We start from the raw sequence: 26810 nt of genomic DNA on the forward strand, positions 1-26810 counted from the left end.
CTTCTATCTGTTCCCTTTTTTATACTTGGTCAATTTATTGAAACAAATATAAAACTAATCCGAAATTATATGATGAACAATTTTATGTTATACTTGCTTGAAAATGTATAACTATGTAATAAATGGGGTCAAAGTCTGTTATTGAAATAATTACGTAAAAAGGACTTTAATTTTTCTAATTGAATATCTCAAGTGAGTGATAGGATAATAAGAAATGTGCCTCCACAGAAACTTAACGTCTATTTTATGCATACAATCTTCCTTACATTTTCAAAACAATCTCACAAACCCTTTCCTCATTAAAAGCTAACATTAAGATCCTCCTACTACCACCAATTTTTATTCTGAACGGATTCTTGAACAATTGAGGCTTGATGTTCACCTTCTTATTCCAGCTTGTAGAGACTGCAGTTGGAATTGCCACTGCCGCCACCAAGGAACTGTCGTCTTTCTTGATACCCGAAGCCTCATCCAGCCATGTGTCCTGCAAGAACAGCCAGAATCACAAGTATGAACTGACTGAGCCTCGCTGTGGGAAACTTGGATTGTGCATAGTGTCATCACAGATTAGCCTGTGCAGTCTGCACAGGCTTATCAGGTTGAAACTTTCAGCTTTTATGGAATTTTCCTTTTCGACAAAGTCTCTTCTAATAAAAAATCTAGCTAAGGGGGAAAGTGTTGTACCTGATTAGTCTTTGCAGACTGCACAGGCTAATCTGGGATGACACTTTACACATATGCATTAAAAAGTTTTGTCAGAACAAGGCTCAAATAATAATATCTTTGAACAATGGTGTCAACACACCTAACATTTGACAGAAGTACAACCTAATTTTATGAATTTCATAGTGAAGGGTATGAAAAAGTCTGGGGCATGGGATAAAATCAGGTCAAGGGGATTTAAATAAGCAGTAAAATCTCGCCCGCCATATATTGCCCCACTTTACAACAAAATATAAGCCCTCCCAAAAGTGTAACAACCCAGTGCGTTGTTTTTTTTTCTCACCAATTTGGGAACATGGCAACAAATTTTGAATTTCAAAGTAGATTCATCTCAATCAGGAATTTGAAACGAATGAAATAAAGAGCCAGGGCTTTCTTCCACCATTTTGGGAATATGACCTGAACTCATGAAATTCGGACTGTTGTTGTAATTTTTAAAATTGCAGAATGCGCAAAAAATTGCAACATATTTAACAATAAACATAGCATATATGCCATTTTGAATCAAATTATGTTAGAAAAGAAATAAAACGCGTCTCAAAAAAGTATACGTCGTCGACAGGATTCTAACCTGCGCGATAATATCTCAAAAGATTTCTAGTCTATCGCCTTAAACACTAGGCTACGGCACCTAATATTAGGTTCTTCAACCTTCGAAGAAATCGCGGGAAACCATTAGGGGTGCGCTACCTTAATTGGCATTAAGTTCACTGTAGTCTATACAGGCAGTTCTTTTTGGATTTGAATATATGTACCCGGTTCTAGTTTTGAATAACGATGAACACAGCCGAAATCCAGTTTCCGATCAAGTGTTCCATTTGATAAAGACAGTGTGTTCACCACGAGCAGAAAGTCGGATGGAGACATTGTTTCGCAGTTGATTTGTGCACATGAGTGAATGCAAGTGAAAACACTATGCAGATAAATCTAATCGAATATACATGTGTACGCTTACAGTTTCTAGCCGTATATGCAATTATAGTTTCTTAAAAACTCATATTGCGATTTTTCATAAAACAACTCGCGAAACATCCCACTGAGACACTTGATTATCCGACCGTTAAGAATCTACCATAGATCAAGACAAGCGTGTCTCAGCGATTTTAGCTTTGTATGATGACAGTAAATACGACAGCGGCGATTCAAATTCATTTACCGAACATACAATAACCTCTTAGGCCAGACTCAATATTGGAATTTCAGAAATATCCCTGAGTCGTAATTATTTATTATAAATTATATAATAGCTTTGTCAGCTGTGTGAGCTGACAACGACGATTCATTTCTCTTTGCTGACCCTCAAAGACTTAGAATAATCCTGTTGATATTAAGACTGTAGGATTATCGACATACATGCATTGTCAATTTCACTGCACCGTCTTCCACCAACACTATTTATCTTTAAACCATACATAGTTTTTCACAGACTTAAACTGTCTACACGTAATTAAATACTCAATGTTTCCATCTGTGTGAGGGTTCTTGTGAGTGCGAAAACTACAAATCCCTCCGTCGAACTGCCTCACCTACGACGTAGCCTCACACTTGATAGTCAGACCGTGTATAGCCTGCTATATATAATACATGAAGGAACCTAATTAAAAACTAAACGTGTCTAGCTGCGTAAGAGATAACGGATACCGATATAAAGATGAAACATACTACACTGTCAAACCCACTCTATCACCATTTAAACTAAGAATTTTGATATTACGAATGCGTTGAGCTTTCATCAGACCAGGACGATAAATACTGAATTCAATGCTAAGTGCTTCGAGCCTGGTAAGCGATGACAGGGTGTGCGCAGACGCCGTTTCTTCTATCTGTGTTCAACTGTTCAACCTACCACTTAAACATACACTCTAAATATAGAGCGGCATCGTAATGATCGATTCCGATCAATGTACGTTAATCATCGTTTTAATTCGTTATTATTTCTGTGGGCTAACCAATATATGAATTGTGGATTGTGCCATTCACAAACGATGTCATTTCAGTCCTTAAGTACAAACTTAACATTATGCTTGACTGTCTTAAGAATGTTGAAAGGACTTCGTAGCCAGGTTGCAGAACATGTGAAATCGCCCAATTCGATGTGTTTAATGGTTTTCAATACTGAAGAAGTGAGCTTAGGATCTTAATTATTTAGTAGAAACGGGACAGCGAATACCGATAAGGCCGATCTGTCAACATCTGCAAATGTAATGTAATTCTAATACTTAAAACGGTTTAGAAAATAAACCAAAAGAGCTTAACATTTTGTTTGCGCAGGATATATGTAACTGGATTCACAATGTCGGAACCCAGAACCCATGTTCATTAAATACGTTATGCTGGCTAATAAACCGTGGGATATAAGGTTAGACAAATCTAGTTTAATAATAACGTTCCGTATCCAATTCTGCATTGACATTCAAACAATAAATGTAAAACTCATCTCAGCAAATTTTGGGGAAAAAAAACACATTTTATACTCCGGTTTAAAAAAACGGATATGAACCAATGGTAGTTTGATAGAGTTATACCATTTTATAAGATATGTGTTTTCGAAAGGATTTGAAAAGATCTGATTGTTTTGTACCAGCAGAGTAGAGCGTGTGTTTTTAATCTACCAGAGTAAGTAGAGACGCGTTATATAAACATGCCGGCAAAAATTTATTGAAAAGAAAACCATGATTTTATTAGATATATATTAACTAATCAGTATGTATTAAAAAGAACCTTTTTAAACAAGTTTCCCTTCCTTTCATTACGTTTTGACGACGTGATGTATATAGTTGGGTCCGCCTTATTCCTATTTAAAGTCACTATCACGCTCACCAATACATACGGCTACTGTATTATGCTATATAAAAACATTCGACAACAAGTAGTACCATACGATGGTTAATTACAATAGGAAGACCCTAAAAACCAAGTAACATTGATGTTAAAACGTTATATTACAAGCATCCGGCAAGTTTTAAGCATCTAAATATCGTTCCACGATGTAATCTACTTTCGCTTTCGAGTCAGGATCGGATTCATTCGGGTTGCGTTCATTTGCATAATTTATACAAGCCATTTTCGCATTCGCTAAGTTCCAGTTACCCAGAATTCATTTTGATTTCACAGAATGATTATTAATGAGAGCTACGTCATGCTTCCGACGCTTACCGTATCCAATCTCGTGTTCGCCCGTAAATGTTCGGATATTTACACGGGAGATATAAATGGAATTATTTGTGGCCACAAAAAAATAAAAACGAGCATTTTGTATCTCGTTAAATCAATTCTTCCAGACAACATCTAACGTTGAAATTTTGCATTTTGCTAAAAGGAACATTGATTTTGTATGGGTTAGCTTTATTTAACGAAATATTCGATATTTTTTAGCGTGATTGTTACTTTAATATGGTAAAACAATTGAACTACTTAACTTGATAATACGAATAGAAGGGAATCTAACTATTTAAACAACATAAAAAATCTGCCATGGCGGCCGTGTTTTTCACCGACAACTCAATATTTGTGTTATCAGTATCATCAGAAATGTTCATAAAACAATCGTTAGTGGTTCGATCCCAGGTGGTGTTAACTTTTTAACTTTTTTTCTTTCTTTAATTTCATTCATATTTTATACTTGCGCTCCTTTAATCTTTAGTTGTTTACATTTATCAATTTAAAACATTTAATCACAAACTTCAAAACATGCCGAAATCTGTGAACAAGTACATGCAAGTCATTAATGATTAAGGTCGAAGTTGATACTGTATGGTATTATGTTTGTGATTTAATATTGTTTTTTATTAATATCTTTTGTTAAGCTGGTGTGAACCCAGTTAAGATTGTAGACAAATTCTAATGTTTATGCATATTTATAACAATCTATGTACCAGTATTTGGGTTTTGCCTAATGCTGTATTTTATTAAATTTGACGCAAACGGTAGGGATAGTTAAAACAAAAAAATCTCTGTTAAAAGTGCGGTGACCCCCTTTTTTATTTATGTTAAATAATGACAATACGTAGATGAACATATTTGAGCAGTTTCGCAGAATTCTAATAGACAGAAAAAAATAAAGTCCATTTATTTGGTTACGAAAGTAAAAAATGACTTTTTTTGGCGACATACAAATTATAAAAAAATAAATTTCTTAAAATTGTACTTGTGTACTCCATTTTATTGGTAGTGTATGTTTGATCTAATGGTATATGATGTATATTAGCTTATATAACATCTACATGTTTCCAATTTCATAGGTTATGAATTATTTTTACGCAATTAGAGATTTTCAGTTTTATTGAAAAAGTACATGTTATATAATGATGAATAAAATCAAAAGGAGGCCGGTGACCCTATGTTTTTACTTTACTTTTCATATAGTACTTGTATATATATCTTAAATATAAATTTTGGACAAAAACTAATAGATGGAAAAAATCAGCAAAACTGCAGCAACACCCCTTAAGTAACCCTTATCCATGCTCTAAAAAGCATTCTCATTAAACTCAAATCGAAATACTGCCAAGAGTTAGGTATCGGATAGAATTACCTTTTGAACAATATGAGTTTCAGTCTTACCAGGTGATTTTTTTCATAGCGTAATTTATCGAATAATCTTAAAAAAGGAAAGTACTCGTTATAAAACATCTTTTACGATTTTTTTGGCGGATGACAATTGATACAGCAGTGCAATACGGGATCGAAAGGCATATGTTCCCGTTAATTTAATTCATACCGGTATTACTCTATACTAAAACATTTGAAATTCAACCATTTGATTGGTTCCAGTAAAGGGCATCTGAGCGTGACCTCTGATGTAAAAAATTATCACATTCAGACCTTATAATACAGTGTCGCGCCCGACTCGAGGTTTTTATGAGATTGCTTTGTATATGATTTTAGTACAATTAAAGGGATCTTTTCACGCTTTGGTAAATTGACAAAATCGAAAAAAGTTGTTTCAGATTCGTAATTTTTCGTTTTAGTTATGATATTTGTGAGGAAACAGTAATACTGAACATTAACCATGCTCTAATATAGCCATTATATGCATCTTTTGACGATTTTAAAACCTAAAAATTATAAAGCGTTGCAACGCGAAACGATTGAATAATTTGGAGAGTTCTGTTTTTGTCGTTAAATTTTGTGAAACTACGAAGATTGCTTATATAAGGTATAAAATACGTCTAAAATGTGTACTCGGCGGAATAGCTCAGTAGGCTAGAGCGTTTTTACTTCAGGACTCTGGCAGGACTCCAGGGGTCACTGGTTCGAAACCTGCTCCGGGCAATGTTCTTTTCCTTTTTTTATTTTTTTTCTTTATTTTTTACTGGAGCTTTTACGATCTAATGTTTACATTTATCAATATAAAGCATTTAATGAATAAGTTAAAAAAATGCCAAAATCTGTGAAAAGGCCCCTTTAAAACTGGTCTCTTAAAAAAATCTTTATCGACGACATTTCATGATATTCTGCAATATAAATGTATCGTTTCTTACTATAAATGCGTGTGTATAGTTTTAATAAGTTTCACAGAATCACTAACTCGTGACAGGTAGGTCATTTTGCATTTCCTCTTCAACAACTGTGTTCTCATCTCTCAAACAAATCAAATGGTGCAGTGATCTAGTTTAAACATCGGATCTTCATAAAAAAATAACACATATTGAATACGGTACAACTGAACGCGTGAGTAAGTTGCTCGACAGTTGCTCGAAATAAGAGTTGTTGTAACTTTTATTATTAACTTTGACCTGATTTTAAAGTTAAATCTCACTTGACCCAGATTCGAACTTTGTAAAGATATTGTCAAGATAAACATTTAGACCGAGTTCGATGAAGATTGAGTAGTAACTATGGCTTTATTTGTTTCAATATTTGACCTGTGACCTTGTTGTTTATCTATTTTTAACAAGATTCTAGATAGTATTCAGTATTTTTTGGTAAATTGACAAAATAAAACAATAAATGTTTCAGGTTCGCAAATTTTCCTTTTAGATATGATATTTGTGAGGAATCAGTAATACTGAACATTTACCATGCTCGAAAATATCCATTATGTTCATCTTTTGACGATTTAAAAACCTTAAAATTATAAAGCGTTGCAACTTGGAGACTTCTGTTGTTGTTGTTGTATTTTGTGATACTACGAGGATTGCTTATATAAAGTATAAAACACATTACTCATGGTACAGGTATGAGCAAGGACCGCTGAGTGGTCTAAGCGGGAGACCTTTTACTCCAGGACTCCAAAGGTCAGTGGTTCGGGTCCCATTGAGGGTTACTTATTTCCTTTCTTTAATTTTATTCTTGTTTTTTACTGAGCTTTTTAGATCCAATGTTTACATTTATCACTATAAAGAATTTAATGACAAACTTCAATACATGCCAAAATCTGTGAAAAGCCCCCTTTAAGTTTTAATTCCATTCCATATGGGTTTCAGCAATAGTGAGAAATAAATGTGTATTTACGAGTTGCCACAATATTTTATACATGGACCTACCTCATGACTCCATTTGACCCTGATAAAAGTTGGTCTTAAAATAATCAACATAAACATTCTGACAAAGTTTTAACAATAAAAATGTGTTATCTAGAACAGTAATTAGTTAACATTATTAAATATTTAAGTACATGCTTTATAATGTTTATTCAATAATAACGGACTTACAGCCAATTACATTCTGAAATACATAGAAAAACTTTCATTGCTGAAAAGAAAGACATTAATACATGTTCACAGTTAATGTTATATGATTATTGCAAAACTTATAACAATTATGAGCGACATTCATTTCAATTGGAAATGTTTAATTACATAAACAATTAATGTCTTTGAAAAACTTACTTAACGATTGTTTAATTGAAACACATAATAATCATAGTCTGTTAATTGTACTATTTAATTACCTGATAAATCTGTTTTTGCAATCTACCTGTGCAGATTCGGAATTACTTGTCATCGAAAATTATTTATTAACTTTCGATTGCAATTAAGACCGTAGTTTTCATCTAATTATTGAATGTATGTACATATGGTATCGGATCTTAAAACGACGACGTTTTATTTAAAGCCTCCTTTGAGATTAATCTTACTACATAATCGTTAGAATTATATATTTAATTATAAAGGTATCGATGCTCATATATTGCATTTATTTAAATCACAATATTAAATAACATTAATATTAACTTGGAAGATGACATTTACAAGACCAAATAGAAATTATCGATACAATCGAAATTTCAGTTTTCGACATTTATTGATTTTGCATTACAAGAAAGACTAGATGTAAATGTGTGTACAATTTAATTGAAATGCTTTCTCGTTTTGAATCGTTTTTTGTTAGGCTATTATATAATATCTGATTAAATAAATGCATTTAAATATATTATAAGGAATATTATGTTACAAAATTAATCACAATTGTTTACAAACAAGGAAAAAAAACAGTTAACGTTAGCAGTTAAAAGATCAAATACAATCAAAACAAAAGTATTTCCTACACAAAGGAACGCTGTGATTTACAAGAAGTTGTTCGTAAAACAACCAAGTATCAAAATATATCTGAAGATTTTGACCTTTGGCAACGGACCCATAGTCCATGAAGGCTGTAGTTAAGATATTAATTTCAATAACAGACATCAATGAAAATAAGTTCGTAGCTTTTATAGGCGAATACTTATGAAAACAAATATATTTAAAAATAAAATTACGTTAAATATATTCTATGATGGTACGATAAATGAAAACATAATCATTTATTCTATCAAAACATTTGATGCAACCTGTTGTAAAGCGTATTTGTGTCTTTAGAGTGATTTAATTTTATTTTAACATGAAGTTATCATTTTGCACTTTGTAAGCTCCATCGTGTATTTATGTTAAAATAAAATGAGAAAACAATTAACATCGGACATTACAAAATACTATATTAAGTGTTGAATAAACGTTTTCTCGACACGGAACTGGATAAATTTTGTTTGGTCTTCTTTCCTGGTATTATCTTTGCATGCCATGTGACATAAGTAAAACATGAAAATATATTCACGTAAACTACAGCAAATTTAAAAATGTTTTAAATTGTGAAAATGTGATCTCATAAAACTAACACACTAACAAGCAATACACAATATAAAGTTACGACAATAATGAACATATTACAATAAACGTGTATATATCTAAACTTATATACTATTATGTTCTTTGTTAAGCTTTGCAAACAAACATCCACACATCATAGTGTATATTAATAGCATTTAATGCAAAACATCATTTCACCATATCGTTTAAAGTCATGATTTCTATACCTATCGTACTTCATAATCATGAATGGTCTTAACAAAGCAAGATTTGCTATATTGAATATTAAAGTGATACGGATATAATCATTGCATGTTTAGCATGTTGAATTACAAAGAACAATATTTCATTAAAAAATCCATTTTCTAAGATATATACAGTTCGATTGCAACAATATTCATAACATACCATTGTAAACATAGCAGCATCAAATTATAATCTGCTACACATCTAACATTTAATAATCAGATGTAGTAAGCAAGCTCATGAAATGCACATATTTTAATAATATAATTGAACTCCCACTTTTGGTATCTGTGTTTTATTTTTACAGTTAAGTTTATCCAGTTTTCAAAATACTCCCTTTTCATAAGTCTGGTTATGTCCATATTTACTCTTTGAACTTTTTTTCTTTTACAATGTAAATAATCGGTTCAAAAGCACAACAAAAAGAAAATGCGTTGGATTCAATGGAATATCGATTTTAATTCACTCGTGATCATAAAAAATATATATATTATATGATCACTCCTGAAATAAAATCAATATTCCATCGAATCCAATAAATATCCTTTATTTATTATATACCAAACAGTCAATTTAAACAAACATCAATGAATTTCGATGTTTTATGGTTTTCTATCAGTTTGGCTTTCATTAGATATTTCCCTAAAAGAAACTGAGATGAATTATTTTCAAACATAACCAGCAGTTACAAACCGTGTCTGTAAATTGTAAAATATCATCTATACAAGTGTAATAAATACTATAAAAATCACCGCCATATGTTAAACTGTCAAGAAGTTAAACATATCAAGTCGATAGGATTTTCGAAAATTTACACATACCTTTAACCTGTCGGTTTTTTACAAGATTTTACAGTTTAAAAGATATCCGACAATTGGTAAAATCGTTTACAAGAATCAAATTAGGTGAAGTTAATTGGTATAAAATCTGAAAATATGTCATACATCTGCCCATAAGGACCATATGAGACCTAAAGAGAATCCCCATCTGACATTCCTTTCAGTAGGCTAATCATGCTCTTAAATTTTAATAGTTAAAATAGGATGGACATTAAAAGTGTAGTTAATAAACATCAAACATGCAAGTTATGGCAATTGTATATTTGCCAATTAAAACTAAAATCGTCACCAATAAACTTTGCGAAGCTAAGCTTTCGAACACTTTAGTATCCTTATTCGTGTTGTTATTGCTACTCGACAAAAAGCAAACGCTATCTTCGCTATATTATTTAAATAAGGCTAAACCCGCATTCTTTATATATATCTTTTCCAGGCGGTGATCCGGATTTATTCGTTCGTATTTGAGTGTGTTTATAACTAACGTGAATAACCATCATTCATCTAATCGATGACGATATAATCAATAACGATATAATTAATAACGATAAAATCGATAACGCTTAAATCAATACACATGCAATAATAAGAAATAGTAACATGAGCAGCATACCTTCTAACACATTAAATTCCAATGACAGTTACAAGCATTACAGTTTAATAAAAATCATCAATTAAAACACAATGATAAGAAACGCATGACTCAAGCACTAAACCATCGTACATGTATGCACAGGCAGTTATATATAGAGTTAAATGATCGAATAAAATTGTATAAATAAATACATTTTACAATGCAGAGAACAATGGTTTAGCATTTATGATACTCAACCGCCACTCCTTTCCCCAGCTTCTTCATGGATCAATTAGACTGGACCTTGTATACCTGTACATCTTATAATGTTTATTCAATAATAACTGACTTACAGCCAATTACATTCTGAAATTCATAGAATAACTTTCATTGCTCAAAAGAAAGACATTTATACATTTTCACAGTTTATGTAATATGATGATTGCAAAAGGTATTACACTTATGAATGACATTCGTTTCAATTGGAAATATATAATTACATAAACAATATATGTCTTTGATAAACATACTTAACGATTGTTTAATTTAAACACATAATAACCATAGTCTGTTCATTTTACTATTTCATTACCTGATAAATATCTTATTTTGCTAGCTACCTGTGCAGATTCAGTTTTTCTTGTCATCGACAGTTATTTATTAACGTCCGATTGCAATTAATACAGTAGTTGTCATGTTATGTTTGAATATATTTACATATGTTATCAGATCTTAAAACGACGACGTATTATTTAAAGCCTTTTTGAGATTGATCTTACTACATAATGGTTAGAAGTATATATTATATTATAAAGGTATCGATGTTCATATATTGCACTTGTTTGAAGCACAATATAAATAACATTAATTTTAACTAAAAATATGACACAAATTAATCACCAATTACAAGACCAAATAAAATTGAAATTGCAGTTTTCGACATTTATTGATTTTGCATTTCAAGAAAGACTAGATGTAAATGTGTGTACACTTTAACTGAAAAGCTTTCTCGTTTTGAATCGTTTTTGTTAGGGTATTATATAATATCTGATTAATAAATGCATTTAAATATATTATAAGGAATATTCTGTTACAATAATCAAAATCAAACACAATTGTTTACATACCAGACACAAATTACCAGTTAACGTGAGAAGTTAAAACATCAAATACAATCAGAACAAAACTATGTCATACACTATGAAAAGCTTTCTGAAACACAGGGAAGTTTGTGATTCACAGGAAGTTGTTTTTATAACAATACAGTATTAAAATATATTTGAAGATGTCGACCTTTGGCCACGGGTCAATAGTCCATTAAGGCAGTAATTAAGATATAAATTTCAATAACAGAAATCAATTAAAATAAGTTCGTAGCTTTTATAGGCAAATACTTATACAAACAAATATATTTAACAATAAAATAGGCGTAGGTTAAAAATATTATAAGATTGTACGATAAATGTAAGCATAATAATTTATTCTTACAAAACAGTATAAGCACCCTGTTGTAAAGCATATTTTTGTCTTGTTCCAAATGGCAAACAGACGAATTTTAGTGATTTAATTTTATTTTGTTTTAACATTAAGCTTTTCATGTTGCACTTTTTAAGCTCCACCGTGTATTTATATTAAAATATCGATTAAAATATCGAGAGAAAAATGAACATCTGACACTATAAAGTACTATATTAAGATTTGAATACACGTTTCCTCGACATGGAAATAGAGAAGTTTTGTTTGGTCTTCTTTCCTGGTATTATCTTTGCATGCAATGTGCCTTTAGGAAAAACTGAAAAAAAATATTCACTTTAACTACATCAAATTTAAACATGTTTTAAATTGTAAAAATATAATCTCATAAAACTTACAAATTAACAAAACACAATATATAGTTACGACAGTAATAAACAGTAATAAACATATTACAATACTCGTGTATATTTATAAACTTAAACAAAATTATGTTCTTAGTTAAAGTCACCGTTCATAGCAACATATATGGGAAGAATCGTAAGAAAACGTGTTTTTATTGAGGATTTCACTGAAAATCCGGTTGAAATCAGTTGAAAACAAACAATATAGCGATTTTTATTTTGGGGTCGAGTACGGTTAAGTACGGTTAAGTACAAACACGAACTTATTAATGTTCATGATTCGACACTTGACTTTAAACCTAAACAAACCAAATGTCGGATACGGACGAATTTAGCGGATTTGATAGCGATGAGAAGGTGAGAACAAAGGCAAATACATCTGTTACAGACGGAAATTGAGTTGCAACGCTACGTTTTTGCTAAATCTATGTATTTATCTTCCATATGCTAATAATGCTAAAAATAGCATTATAATTTGCATAACTCGCGACGCTGCTAAGATTTTCGTCTATTGCATATATTTAGGATCATTTTATCGATTCAAAGCCGATTTTGACCAGGTTTTCGATGTTAACCTCGATAAAAATATATTTCAAAGAATTTATGTGAAGTTTATTTCTCGCTATACGATTGATATGCAAATCAACGATGAACGGGGACTTAAGGCTTTGCAAACAAACATTCACACATCATAGTATATAAATAACATTTAATGCAAAACATCATTTCTCCATATCGTTTAACGCCATGATTTATGTACTTATCGTACCTGAAATCATGAATAATCTCAACAAAGCAAGAATTGATGTAATGCTTTATTGTTTATCATAGTGATCGGGAAATTAAATAATAAATATTGCATATTTAACATATTGATAGTTATTACAAAAAACAATATTTAATGAAAACTCAATATTCTAAAATATCTACAGCTCGATAGCAAATATATTAATAGCAATTACAATTGTAAACATAGAGCATCAAATTAAAATCTACATTGTATCATCAGATGTAGTATTCGAGCTCTTGGAATACAAATATTTGGAGAATATAATTTAGGTCCCATCTTGGTATCTGTGTTCCGTTTTAACACTTTCATTTACTAATCCATGTTCATATGTCTGGTAATGTCCATACATACTCTTTAAACTTTGTGAAATGCATTAGTATCCCCATAACAAGTATACGTGGTGTTACTAATTTGATTAAATAATATGTTATTTTATATGTTAGTGGATAAAATATCTGCTAGAGAATGTACACAAGATGCTTCCCTTTTTTATGTTTCCACTCTTAAGTTTTGGAGAGCAGAGTTAAACTCAGAGTGAGACATTGTATCACAGTTGATAGGCCAATGATCAATGTTATGCGAAACACTATGCAAATACAGTTTATCGAATATATGCTCAAGTATTTAAGCCGTATGTGCAATGAGTATTGGGTTTACAAACTAATATTGTGATATTTGATAAGAAATCTTCGCCAAAATCAAACTGAAGCCCTTGATAGTGAGACTGCGAAGATAATGCCATACATCATTATTACCATTTATAACGTTCGCTACCGTGACAGTAATGAATGTGAATACGACACGTACAATTCATGTTCATTCGCCGAACCTACAACCCTTCCTCTTTACCTCTTAGAATCACAATGACGTTGGAGTTTTATTGAACAAGATAGAACTATGCGCAGGCAGTAATTATCCATGTTAAATTCAATAGAGAGTGGTTTACGATGTGTAAGTGATGAAACCGCCTTCGACAACGACAAATAATGTGTTTTTTGTGAACCTCAAAGAATCACACTCATCTTATTGATATTCAGACTGTACCGACATATCCACAGGCAGCTTATATAAATATCTAATGAAGAACTATGTCTGAGGGACGATAGTGATTTCGACAACGACACACTTTTATCAATGGCGATGTACAATCTACCACTAAGACTCATGATGTTTAAACCACAAAGATCTTTTCATATAACGGAATTCTCCATACTTAATTCAATACTATGTGTTTCCTACTTTGTGAGGGATTCTAGTGAGTGTTTACAACGGCGATACATTTCCTTCGCCGAACTGCCACACAAACAACTAAGACCTCAACTTTTGATGTTCAGACCCTAGAGAGCCCCCAATACACTACAAATGCAATAATCTACTTTAAGTAAAACGTTTTCAGCTGTTCAAGCGAACACAAACACCGATGGAATTCAGAGAGCGTAGAATTTCCAAGAGACCGGGATTACTTGAATCAAGACATTTCATTGTCAGAGTGTCGAGCTTTGTAAGCGTGGGCAGTGCGTCCGCCAACGACAATACATGCTCTTTTGTTAATTCGCAAAACAAACAATTTAGACTCAGATTCTTTATAAGCAAATCATGAAGAACTTTCCACAGACCGGGGTTGTTACTGTTATCACTTATTTTTAAACTAAGTACTTCCAACTGTTTGAGAGACGACAGTGAGTGCGACAACTCGGATACATTCTGCCCTGTCAATCTGTACAATTTTAAATTAAGATTTAAACTAAGACTTTTTATATGGAGACCGCACAAAGATTCCCACAGACAGATATTCGGCTCAAATGGTCCAACTCTTAAATCTATAATACTTGGTTCAACTCTAAAATCTATAATACTAAGTGTTTCCAGCTGTGTGAGAGACAACAGCGATTGCGACACTAGCCTTACATGTTCTTCTGAAAATTTCAACGAACTACTAAGACTCAGACTCTTTATATGCAGAGAATGCAGAGCCTCCCACAAAAATGGACTGTAATCAATTAATTGTAAACAAAGTACTTCAAGCTGTTTGAGAGACGACAGTGTGTGCGATAACTCGGATGCATCTTGCTCTGTAAGTTTGCACAAACGCAAACTCAGACTCCTTACATGCAGTCCACACAGATCTTCTAACAGACAGACGTTGTTCTTACATATCCCAATTGAAAGTTCCATAAGAAGTGTTTTCAGCTGATTCATAGACAACAGTGAATGCGACAATAACTTTACATGTTCTCGTTCGAAATTGTCAAGCATACCACTAAGACTCAGAATCCCTATAGGCACATCATGCCGAGTTTCCAATGAAAAGGGACTGATGACATTGAATTCTAAAGCAAGTGTTTCCAGCTGTTTGAGAGACAACAGTGAGTGCGATAACTCGGATGCATCTTGCGCTGTAAGTCTGCACAAACGTAAACTCAGAATCCTTATATGCAGGCCAAACAGAGCTTCAAACAGAGAGACGTTTTTTTTCACATATCCCAATTGAAAGTTCCATTAAAAAAAACATTAACTTTAAATGTTCTCGTTCGAAGCTGTCAACCCTGCCACTAAGACTCAGACTCTTTATATACATACCTTGCAGAGTTTTCGATGAAAAGCGACTGATGAAAATGAATTCTAAAGCAAGTGTTTCCAGCTGTTTGAGAGACAATAGTGAGTGCGATAACTCGGATGCATACGCTATAAACATGTCCAATCTTACACTCAGACTGATTATAGGTAGACCACGCAGAGCTTCCAACAGACATATAGTGTTCTCAAATCTTTTAATATCTACCTCCAAAATAAGTGTTTGAAGCTTATTTAGAGACGACAGTGCGTGTGACAATAACTTTCCATGTTCTCCTTTTAAACTGTCCAGCCTACCACTAAGACTCAGACTCTTTATATTTAGACTACGCAGAGTTTTCAACAGAACGGGGTTATCATCAATTAAATTTAAAGCAAGTGTTTCCAACACAATCGATTTAACCTCCCGTGTCGAATTGCATTTCTTATAACTCAGACTAAGATTATTTAGACATTCCATCTGTGTACGCGATATTTGTGAGTGCCCAGACGACGATACACGCTTCATTGTAGAACTGTCTAAACAAACAAATACACTCAAACTCGTCATATCCAGACTGCGCCAAGCTTCCCACACCGCGTCGATGGCATTATCGATTCCGATTAATATATTGGTTGCATCGATAACATTCCCTTCACATATAAATTTCCTTCTAATTTGTGTGTGCTCAATACTATATGAATTGTTCATTGTTCCATTCACAAACGATGTTATTTCACAGTCCTCAAGTAGACATTTTACATTATGCTTTACTGTCTTTATGATGTTGAACAAACTTCGTAGCCAGGTATTAAAACACGTGACATCTCCTAATTCAATATGTTCAATAGAGGGCAATACATGAAAAGGTTGCTCTGCTGGATCTGAATTGTTTAGTAGAAACCTTACTGGACATACCGATGTGGCCGAGCTGACAATATCTGAAAATGTTAATTATAGAACTTACTACATTTTGAACATAAACAATATAAAATAAACCTAGTGATATACGCATACTTCTTAGCATGTTTTCATATTTATGATAAAATCGATTAAAATCGCGGGAACCCACCTTAACAACATACGACCTTGGAATATAATGTCAGACATAGCTCGTATTTATTTATAAGGTTCCGTGTCCAATTATACACTAAACAAATAAAGCTGTAATTTGATTATCATCAATTTGTAAAAACACATATTATACCCAGGTTTGAAATAAGCATACAAATTATATGAACCGATGCTAGTTTCATAAAAAAACGTTTGATAAGGAATGTATTCTGTTTGTACCGTCAGTTTTGTGTGATTTGGAAAATGTACCAGAGAAAGTCTATTAAAAAACGTGTTATTAAAACAGTTACATGCAGGCACAGTTTGATATTGCGTATAAGCGTTAACTGTTAGCTTTTGCCTCAATTATCAATATCCAATCGAATGATCATTGCTTTCAAGAATTTATACGGAGAGTTATTAAAAGAGAAAGTTAATTAAAAAGTTCAGAAAACATTATTATGATATTTTACTTAATTAAAATGGGTATCAGGAAAAGAAATAGTGTTTTGTTGTTGATGATTGTTCATGAATTTAAATGTATGAGGTTGTCACAGAAGTCCTTGGACTTTGCTCATAACATTTCCATTATTAAGAGTAGTCTGCATATTTCCATGGTAATGATATCTTATTAATATTTTTAGAAAAGTTTTGTAAGACTATTGGTTAGGGAAATCGCTTACAATTTTTTTTGTAACATAAGTAAAGTAAATACGGAGCACGACATTAACAATATTTCACTATTCTGCATGCATATTTACGATCTGATCAAGATTCACGATAAATGGGCAAAAAATGACTTTGATTCAAACCACATACGAAATCTGTCCCCGTTATGGCTGCCGTGTTTTTTAATAGACAAGATCCATTTTCTCGTACGGCTGATAATTATTTACTACCTATGTTCAATAAACGTTTCGTGAAGATTGAGAACTCAAATTGTTTTTACTAGTTTTTATTTGTTTACGTTATCACCAAGTTTTCTAACTCGTCTGAGAAATCATTGACTCAAATGTTCGGAACACGTTTTACGCACATTGAGCAATAAATGATGTTCTCAAGTTTACAAAAACATGTTGTGTAACTCGAACAATTGATTGATCGTTTAACCCTACGTGACCCCGTTTCAAAATGAGCTTACATTTCAACTAGAAAGATTTTCTGATCTTGTTTCATTAATAATTAAAATAAATCTGGCTTCAGACTTTTAACAAGTTGGGTTTGTTTATTATACCTTGTGACATATTATTGAACCGCATGCCACAGTTTCAAACTCAACCGAGACATAAGTGGAACACATGTTCCTACCAAGTTTCATGAAGATTGGGAAATAAATGTGGCGATTAGTGATAAAAATTGAACTGTTTAAAACTCACGAAAAACGACGGACAAAAGGCTTTGAATACAGCTTACCATGAGCACGGCAAGAGCAGACGTACACAATGTGATAAAGATATCGTATGTTTCGCATCACATACACCCACTTTACGATAACAAAATGTTTAAAATGTGTTTACGGACACAATAACGCTGTCACTGGATACGAAGTGAAAAACGACGCCAATCGGTGATTTAGAAAAACTGTTATTAAGTTGTGTGCAGACACGATTACCATACAAAATACAACATGGTCTTTGCTCTAAGACTAACAATAGTCAACACTCTGGAAAATGGAAACTTCATCGCCATAGAGCGCGATTGTCTAAGTCATGAATAATTAAAGATGTTAGTTTTGTATTGTCCGGAGAGTTATGCTAATTATCAAGTCAAATTTACGTGAATTTCTGTCTATTATGTCCACTGTGCCCTATCGACCCAGATTTGAACCGAGGCTCTTGATATCAGCGTCTGAGCATCCTCCGTATAGCCCAATAATGTTTACCTCACAATTTCGGGAGATGCTTGAGACTCTATATTATTTATTTTAGAATTTCTAATTGTATCTTTCTCGAATAAATAAAATACGTATTTTATTTAAAACGTTCGACAAGTGTGTCACGGTTTGCAAATAATATGAATTTATAAATGCAGATGTCGAAAAGTGTTGACGTTTTAACGTTTACGTCGTCACCATTTCTCAATTAGGTCCACGAAGTGCTTACGTAGGCAGTTTTGTTTTATTTGTAATATGGTAAACATTCGCCGTTGATTAAACATGAAGTATTGTTTAATGCACATCACAATTGCCTGAGTTTCTTATTTATTCGTATCATCATAAAGGTCATAGAAATTTGCCGAACAACGTTAATAATCTCTCTCCGATATTGTACAATCTAACATGATTCCTGTAGAGTTTTCAAATGACGTTACGAAACTTTTGGATGTTAACTTACCAAATAAGAAACGCATAAAGATAGCAGCCCAACATTGGCATTTCTAAAAGTACGTAAGAATGTGTAATGCGTTTATCATGCGCAACAGAACTTTGCGATACTTAACCTATAGTGTCCATTACACGTTATTTCATCGTTTATTAAATTCAAACTTTTTGTAAAACGGATGTCTAGAACCACTCACTTAATACAGAAATAACAACGTTCAACATTGATTCTAGCTGCAATTAGCATGTGGTGACAGATTTACAAACATGATACCATGTTAATAATTATAACGGATTATTTAAAAGAACTAACAATATTGAATGCATCTATTTCACCTAAAGATGGACAATTATGGATAATAATTAGAAAACACACGATGTCTTCATAGTGTCTTCATAATATCTCACAAGTTTCCCCGTTTTGAAAAGTGCACTCATTAACATTTCATTATCTAAATTTAAATACATACCGATAATGCACAATCATATTCCCCCCTATTGCGTGAGAAATAATAGATATTTCATTCGGCCGGAATATGTGTACAACAATATGAACAAATGAAACATGTAATCGTTATTTTTAAATTGCATTAATTGCTTTACAATGGCACTTTGTTAAAAGTCACACACAAAATCTTTATCCCGAGTTCCAATGTACAAAACCCCGACATTTATAAACGGCATTTAACATATTGTTCCAATTATAACGCGATACTTCAACACAAATATTGGTTCACATTTACTCGGTTACAAACAATTACTACATGTATTTGAGTGTATATGGGCACAAAAACGGTATCCGCCCACCCAACACACACACATGTAGACACGTGTTAAAAAACACATTACAGGAAGCAGTTCTCTGGAGTAACCATTTAAAATACTTTAAAAAGCAGTCTCATTAAAATAAAATAGAAATACTGTTAATATTTAGGCATCGGATAAAATTACCTTTTTAACAATATAAGTATCAGTCTTGCTGGGTGCAATAAAATGCGTTTTGCATAGCTTAGTTTAGCAATGTATCTAATAAAGGAGAGTACTCGTTATGAAAAATGTATTGTGCATTTGTGCGGATGACAATTGATACAGAAGTACAATACGGGACCAAAAAGCATCCATTCAGACATTATAATAGCGTCCGACTCAAGATGATTTTAATAAGATCGTTTGTATACGATTTTAATACAATCAAAAACTTGTCTAACAGGTCGCTTTTGTTATTGCTTTCAAATCCGAATCGACGAAATTACATGATTTTCTGCAGCGTGCCTTACTTAAAATTAATATGAATATTTTTAATAAGATTTACCAGAATCGTTAATCCATGACAGGTAGGCAATTCTCGCATTTCCACTTCAACTTCTGTGTTCGCATCTCTCAAATAAATCACATGGTGCAATTATCAAGTTGAACATCAGCTCTTCATAAAAATGACGAAAAGGAATACGGTACAACGATAGCGTTATTAAATTGCTCAAAATTGGAGTATTTGAACGGTATTTTGTTTTCTTTGACCTGATTTTTAAGCTGATTTGTGACCTCACTTGAGGCAAATTCAAATTTTGTAAAGATATTGTCAAGGTAAACATTAAGACAGAGTTCGATCATAATTGAGTTTGAAATGTGGCTTCACTTGTTACAAGATTTGACCTGTTGACATTGTTTCTCTATTTTTAACTTAATAAAACATTGCCTATTTAATATTAAGTTTGAGTTCCATACGGATTTCAGAAATGGTGAGAAATAAATGTGGTGTGAGAAATGTTGCTCAGAAAGAACTACGCGTCTTAACGGTTCGATCCTTTATGTACTCTATTTAAATCATAACAATAACAATGACGTCACCGTCATCGACGGCCGACGTAAACGCGCCATGGCGGCAAAGCATGACGTTATATATTCTCAACATGTGGATTTACAAGTTGCCACAATATTTTACAAAAGACCTATCTCACGACTCTTTTTCTATCCAGATTTTAAATTTGCATACAAATTTTCCAAATAAACATTCTGACAAAGTTGAATCAATATTTTCCCAGAAATGTGTTCACCGGAATTGTTATTAGGTAAAAGCAATTACTAAAAATTTAACGTTTCGACTTATTTTTGACTCCGCCTGACCAAATTTCGAACCGTCAAATTTCTGCTCGGAGCGTATTGCTAATTGAATAACAAAATCATTTTAGATAAGAAATCGATGCCAGAATGAAAAAGCAGCTCATGTGTGAATCATTTAGGTATCGTGGTACTGATTTTTTATATTGTGTGTCTCGTGAATTCAAGTGTAAGTATAAATACCGCGATATAAATTGTGTTAGCCGTATAACTATTTTCCATTCCATACAGATACATGCAAAAAGTAGGTTACTAAAATTTAAAGGTTTAAGTTTGCGATATCAATAAAGATAACCATGTTCTTAATTTTACGTCTCATAGGTGTGCATCGACGATTATATGCAAGCATTTTATGTTAAATGTTTATGTCTATTTCTAATTTGAATTTTTTTGTTGCACAATTGCGTCAATATCGATTAAGAATCAAATATGTGTCCGTACTAATCGACTGGAAAAGCTTATTTATTTTATGTAGTAACGTTCCGAGCGACATTTGGAAAAAAGGTTTAAATTTAGACAGGCACATTACAATGTCACACGATGTATTCATGCGAACGCGCCTTTCGAATTGAGAGAATATACCGATTTAAAATATAAACGCTATGATGAATCATATTTTCGATGTCTTTTTATTAGGAGATATGTAATAATACTTTTAATTTTACATGACTGCATGAACTTGTGAAATATTACTTAATTATATTTCTGCTGAAGGTGTCATTGTCAAAACAATGCGTGAGACAATGTAATAGAGTAAAAATATGATGTCCCCTATAATTATGTCCAAATAGAGATACTTACATAATAGACATCTGGTTAATATTGCCCTTTTATTTTAGGTTAAGTAACACACATTGAAGCATTTGCTTAAGACATTATTATAAGGTATCATTATATATATGTTGTGGTATTTTACTCATGCGCCGAATCTCTTAATAGTTATTAAAGTTTACATTTATAAGATAATAAAAACAATAATGTATATATCTACCTTTCAAACATACGCCGTATCCATAGAGTTTCAGCACTTTTAGTTTGTGACACGATGACAGTTTAAAGTCAATAGTGGATGAAGACTTCTCACATTCAGGTGAACTCTTCCCATCAAATAAAGGGTCCCGCGAGAATACAGTTACACGTAGAACCTCGACACTGGACGCATTCATGACCCAAAGTGAGTGCAAATCTGGATGAATGTTTTCGTCGTCGATGTTAAAGTGACTGATTTTTAAGTTAATATATGTTTGCGCATTAGCAATGGCCTCGCTATAGCCTGACAGGACGCAATGCTGAAAGGGGCTTGGTTTGAACTCGTATTGAAAGTAATGAAGCTGGTCACATTTGTCCATCATGTCAGAGAGTATATTCGCAGCCGAAATGTCTAACCCGCACAGAAAAGTTAAAACTTCAGTAACATCAAGGTAGGAATTGTTACTGCGTTTAAGATATCCCGAAATTATGCCATTAATTGTTTGGGTATTGCGTGCGATATGATATGCAGCTAGGAATTCCTGTAAGCTTTTATGGATAAAGGAAAATGATGACGATAATCGTAATACCGATGCTTTCGGAGTTGCAGACAAAAAACCTGACTTTAAAGCCGTGTCAAGTTCTTCTTCTAACTTATATAGCTTTAATTCGCTTATACCAAACACAAGCGAATTTTCCCTTGTGTTTGAAAACAGCAAATGAAATGCCGCTTCAGCAAGACGATTTAGATGTTCAATATTGGGTTGAATGTATTGCGTGCCCGTAAAGCAAGGAAATGGCGGATGCTGAAATTCACTGATTTTGCTGTTTGCCTTCTTTAGAAGACTTTCCAGTATGATACAGTATATTTCACATTTAGAGCCTTTCAGTGTTATTCCTTCAGCATATGAACATAAAATTACAGAGAGCATCATTGGTGACAATAGTAAATCGTTAAGCTTCTTTTCGGATACGTAACGCTTAAATAATAGGTGTTCATCGCTCAACTCCTTCCTATCAATCATTAAACTCAACAAATTTTTACTAAGCTCGAAAGGATCGTTAACTCCTTCAAGTTGCAGAAGAGTATGCATCTCTGAGTGGTTAAATGTTCCTTCAGCCACTTTCCAAGGTCGAGTTGTAATCAAGATGACGCATTGTCTGTGGCATGTTACCAACGTCGGTAGGTTGTATCCACCTCCAGGACCGGTCCATTCATCCAAACCATCTAATAGTATCAAGCAAAGTTCGCGTTTCATTATCTCATTCAGTAATGTGTAGGCCTTTTGCGATCTTCTTCAGACGAATATATCGAGTCGATTATCTGTTCCTTGATCATGTTGTAAATTGAGATTTCTGTTACCGAATTTCTCAACGTTATGTGGAAGACAAAACTGTAACGGTGTAGAGACCACGAATCTTTGAAGAAAGAGGCGTAATTCGTTTGCGTATCAGTATGTGCTATCTTTGTTTTCAATTGTTTTTCTAATTTAATACAACACCAGTCCATAACTAACTTTGCAAGAAACGTGGATTTGCCCGTTCCGGCCTCGCCTTGAATAAACGTCTTATGGTTCTCTTTGGCATGCTCTAAAAACATATTTTCGTAGTTCTTGATTTGCACGCCGGTTTTTTTAAAAGACTGTTTGTCTTTTGTCATCAGCAGCAGCTTGGGTGGCATATAGATGTCCCTTAATTTTTCTTGAACGCAATCTTTCAAAGGCGAGGTCGTCACATAACTTAGTTTTTTGTCGTAATGCGCCGTCAAACCTCGGAGCATATCTAAAATCAGGAAAATGTATGTGACAAAGTAGACACGAAATTCTTTGCTTTCGGTGGAATACCGATATTCAGATTTCCTGTAAAGAAAAACTATAAGTATATTAATAAGTTTTTCACAGGCGTTTACGCCAGTGAATATAAGAAAACTTGTTACTAAAGTGAGTTAATATCTGTCGATATTATTTCATTGAAGTGAACACATTTTCTGTGTATTTTATATTGTTTATTAAGTTTTAACGATATTTTTATATTTAAACTTTTTTGTATGAATGCGTGTGAAGATCTAAAAACAGAATGTGTTGATTGTTAAAAAAAAAGGTATTTTTAGTCGCGATACCCGGAGCTCACACAATTCAGAAAACAGTTAGTCAAAAGTAACAATAGCAGTATTTGTCATGCAGGATATGTGTTGGATGTGATGGAATGTTGATTTTATTTCACGTGCGATCATAGAAAAAATATATTTTCAATTATCACAAGTGAATTAATGCGCCACGAGTGCAAATATTTTTTCTATGATTACGAGTGAATAAATATCGATATCCCAACTAAATACAATACGTTTCTTTTATGTCATGCTTACAAATGATTATTAAAGTATTTTTGCCATTCCGAACCATATAATTATCCGTTGAGTGCCCGAAATCTTATTAAATATATGTTCAAAGGAAGCTTGTCCGTATGTTTTTTATAAACATTCAATGCAGAGATACGTGGCCCTTGGTACAATCGAGGAAACAATGGGGAAACCAAATATATCTCAAATAGTTCCGGTAAAACAATGAAAATTATCGATAATTTTCACTGTTATTTTGTCTCTCTTTGAAACTGTGAAATATCAGTGTTAATTCACTGACGTTTCTCTATAAACCATTGAAAAGCATTAAATAAAGCGAATACTGCGGATGTATTTTGTAAACAGATTCTACCAGCCGTTATATGTTTGTAAATGTTCCTTACATTTTTAAAGAGTCAAAGTTGTACGGTAGTGGAGTGTTCTTAAACGGAAAAATACCTGCAAAACTGTTTTCATTCTGTAATATCAACATAATACATGTAGGACGGAAAGGTTGGACAGGAAAAGACGATTGTGGATAAATAAAGTTCGAATGCGTATTGGATATAGCTCACAAAGGGCCTTAACACTTACCTCATACAGAACAACAAAGGAAAATAACACTTATTTTAGAAAGTATTTTGGTATCATTCTTTGCATGATACTTCTCCTCATTGATATATATATATATATCGTGAATCCTATCTGACATAAATACAACCCTGAAAAGTAACATCATACAACAACAACAAATGGCAGATTGTTACTAAGGAACACATGAACAGGATATAAATTACGTAGGAACCAATATCCGGGTTGTCAATTTAATGTATAAACCAATGTCTCGGAGGTCAAAAAACGTAAGAACATATGTCCGCCTTGTAAAAAGTACCACAGGAACTACTTTTCGTGCGAACGAATGTTCGGCACTTCACATGTGTGTTGTATCAGGTAACCACGATTTGTCCCACAAAACTTTAGGGTGGCTGTGTCAGCATAACGGATTTTTGTACCATTGTAATCATATAAATCATATGTGCTTTTCACAAAATCGTGACTCACTACTGTGTTATATATTTTTTGCATTCCAGTTAATTGAAAGTGCTGCAGATAATGTTAAAAATGTCACTACACATTGCTTTGTATTATCAACCCATTCTCTCTGGGTTGATGTACTAGCATATAATGTTTTTAAATGAGATACGGAGTAAACGGTTAAATGCGACACCTCCATGTCGACAAGTCGTTTTATTTTCTGTGGAAAAAATATACGATTAATTAAATACTCAGTGAGAACATATGCATTATAATAAACATATCCGTTTCACATTGTTTTCTGTGTGAATGTATAACTTTGGCGTACATGTCCAGACAATTAAACGCATTTACAAATATTATTTTTTTCATCCCTGTAATTGCAACAACGGGCATCGATCCGCTAGCATGAGAAAATCGTTTTAGTTTGCCTAAATCTTCAGGGGCAGTCAATGGCACCTGGATTCGCACCTCCATACCGAATAGTGGTACACATTTGTATAAAAAGCAAATTAACAGAAAAAAATACACACTTACGCGTGCATTTACACACCTCCTGATATGATCAATAACGCATTTAAATACTTGATTATATGAAGATAATAATAAGAGGTTGATTGGGACCAACGTTAATGAACACATACCGTCAACATCCCGTCCATAGTCGTCCATCGCTTGGTTGATTTCTACTTGTTGAATGCGCTCAATACCAACTCGAGTTTCTTCTGATATTTTCCTAACACTGTCTTGTGTGTGTATATCTAATTGTTTTTTTGAATTAGAAATCACTGTTTCAATGTGTTGTTTACCAGCCTGTATAGTTGCCTCTATTGATTGCAAAGCTTCCTGGAGAGTAATTTCCGCAACTTTTGAAAAGTGTTTCCCGGCCTCTTTCGCTTGTTTGAGGGTTTGACTGGCATCTTTCAACAGCTCGCCCAGTTCGAATAGAGACAAACGATCATTCTGCAACTAAATGCAGCTAACTTTGTATGTCTTCATGTAACTCTTCCTTTTATTACATGTACGCACATGCACATTGTATACAATTATCTATATCAATAACTTTATTTGAATTTTCCCCATTATTGTTATGACAAGCTATTTCATGGTCCCTTTGATTCTCTTAAACGAAGTCAGGTGCAAATTTTATATAACAGAAATGATATGTAATTTTTCGCATGACCAGTTTTGAACATTTGAAGGTACTCATAACCCGAAATATACTTTATTCATATGTGCAATTTGAAGGCATTGAGAACGTTTAAATCCTGCTTTCATCAAGCACATGTTTGTCACCATTGTTTTCAT

The 26810-nt window shown here is 33.0% G+C and overlaps 2 protein-coding genes across 2 annotated transcripts in view; both read right to left on the minus strand.

Annotated features, from left to right (window-relative positions):
- The window catches only part of LOC127881120 (exosome component 10-like), a 164127-nt gene that overhangs the window by 96505 nt on the left and 40812 nt on the right, over positions 1-26810 (minus strand). The window lies entirely within an intron of this gene.
- The window catches only part of LOC127881122 (uncharacterized), a 73717-nt gene continuing 70242 nt past the window's right edge, over positions 23336-26810 (minus strand). Inside the window, exon 4 of the mRNA XM_052428816.1 lies at positions 23336-23911. Within this exon, the coding sequence (XP_052284776.1) occupies positions 23397-23911 (515 nt within the window). The 3' untranslated portion in view covers positions 23336-23396. The remainder of the gene's footprint in view (positions 23912-26810) is intronic.

The sequence above is a fragment of the Dreissena polymorpha genome, chromosome 5, assembly GCF_020536995.1.
Source record: "Dreissena polymorpha isolate Duluth1 chromosome 5, UMN_Dpol_1.0, whole genome shotgun sequence".
In the NCBI taxonomy this organism is placed as follows: Eukaryota; Metazoa; Mollusca; class Bivalvia; order Myida; family Dreissenidae; genus Dreissena; species Dreissena polymorpha.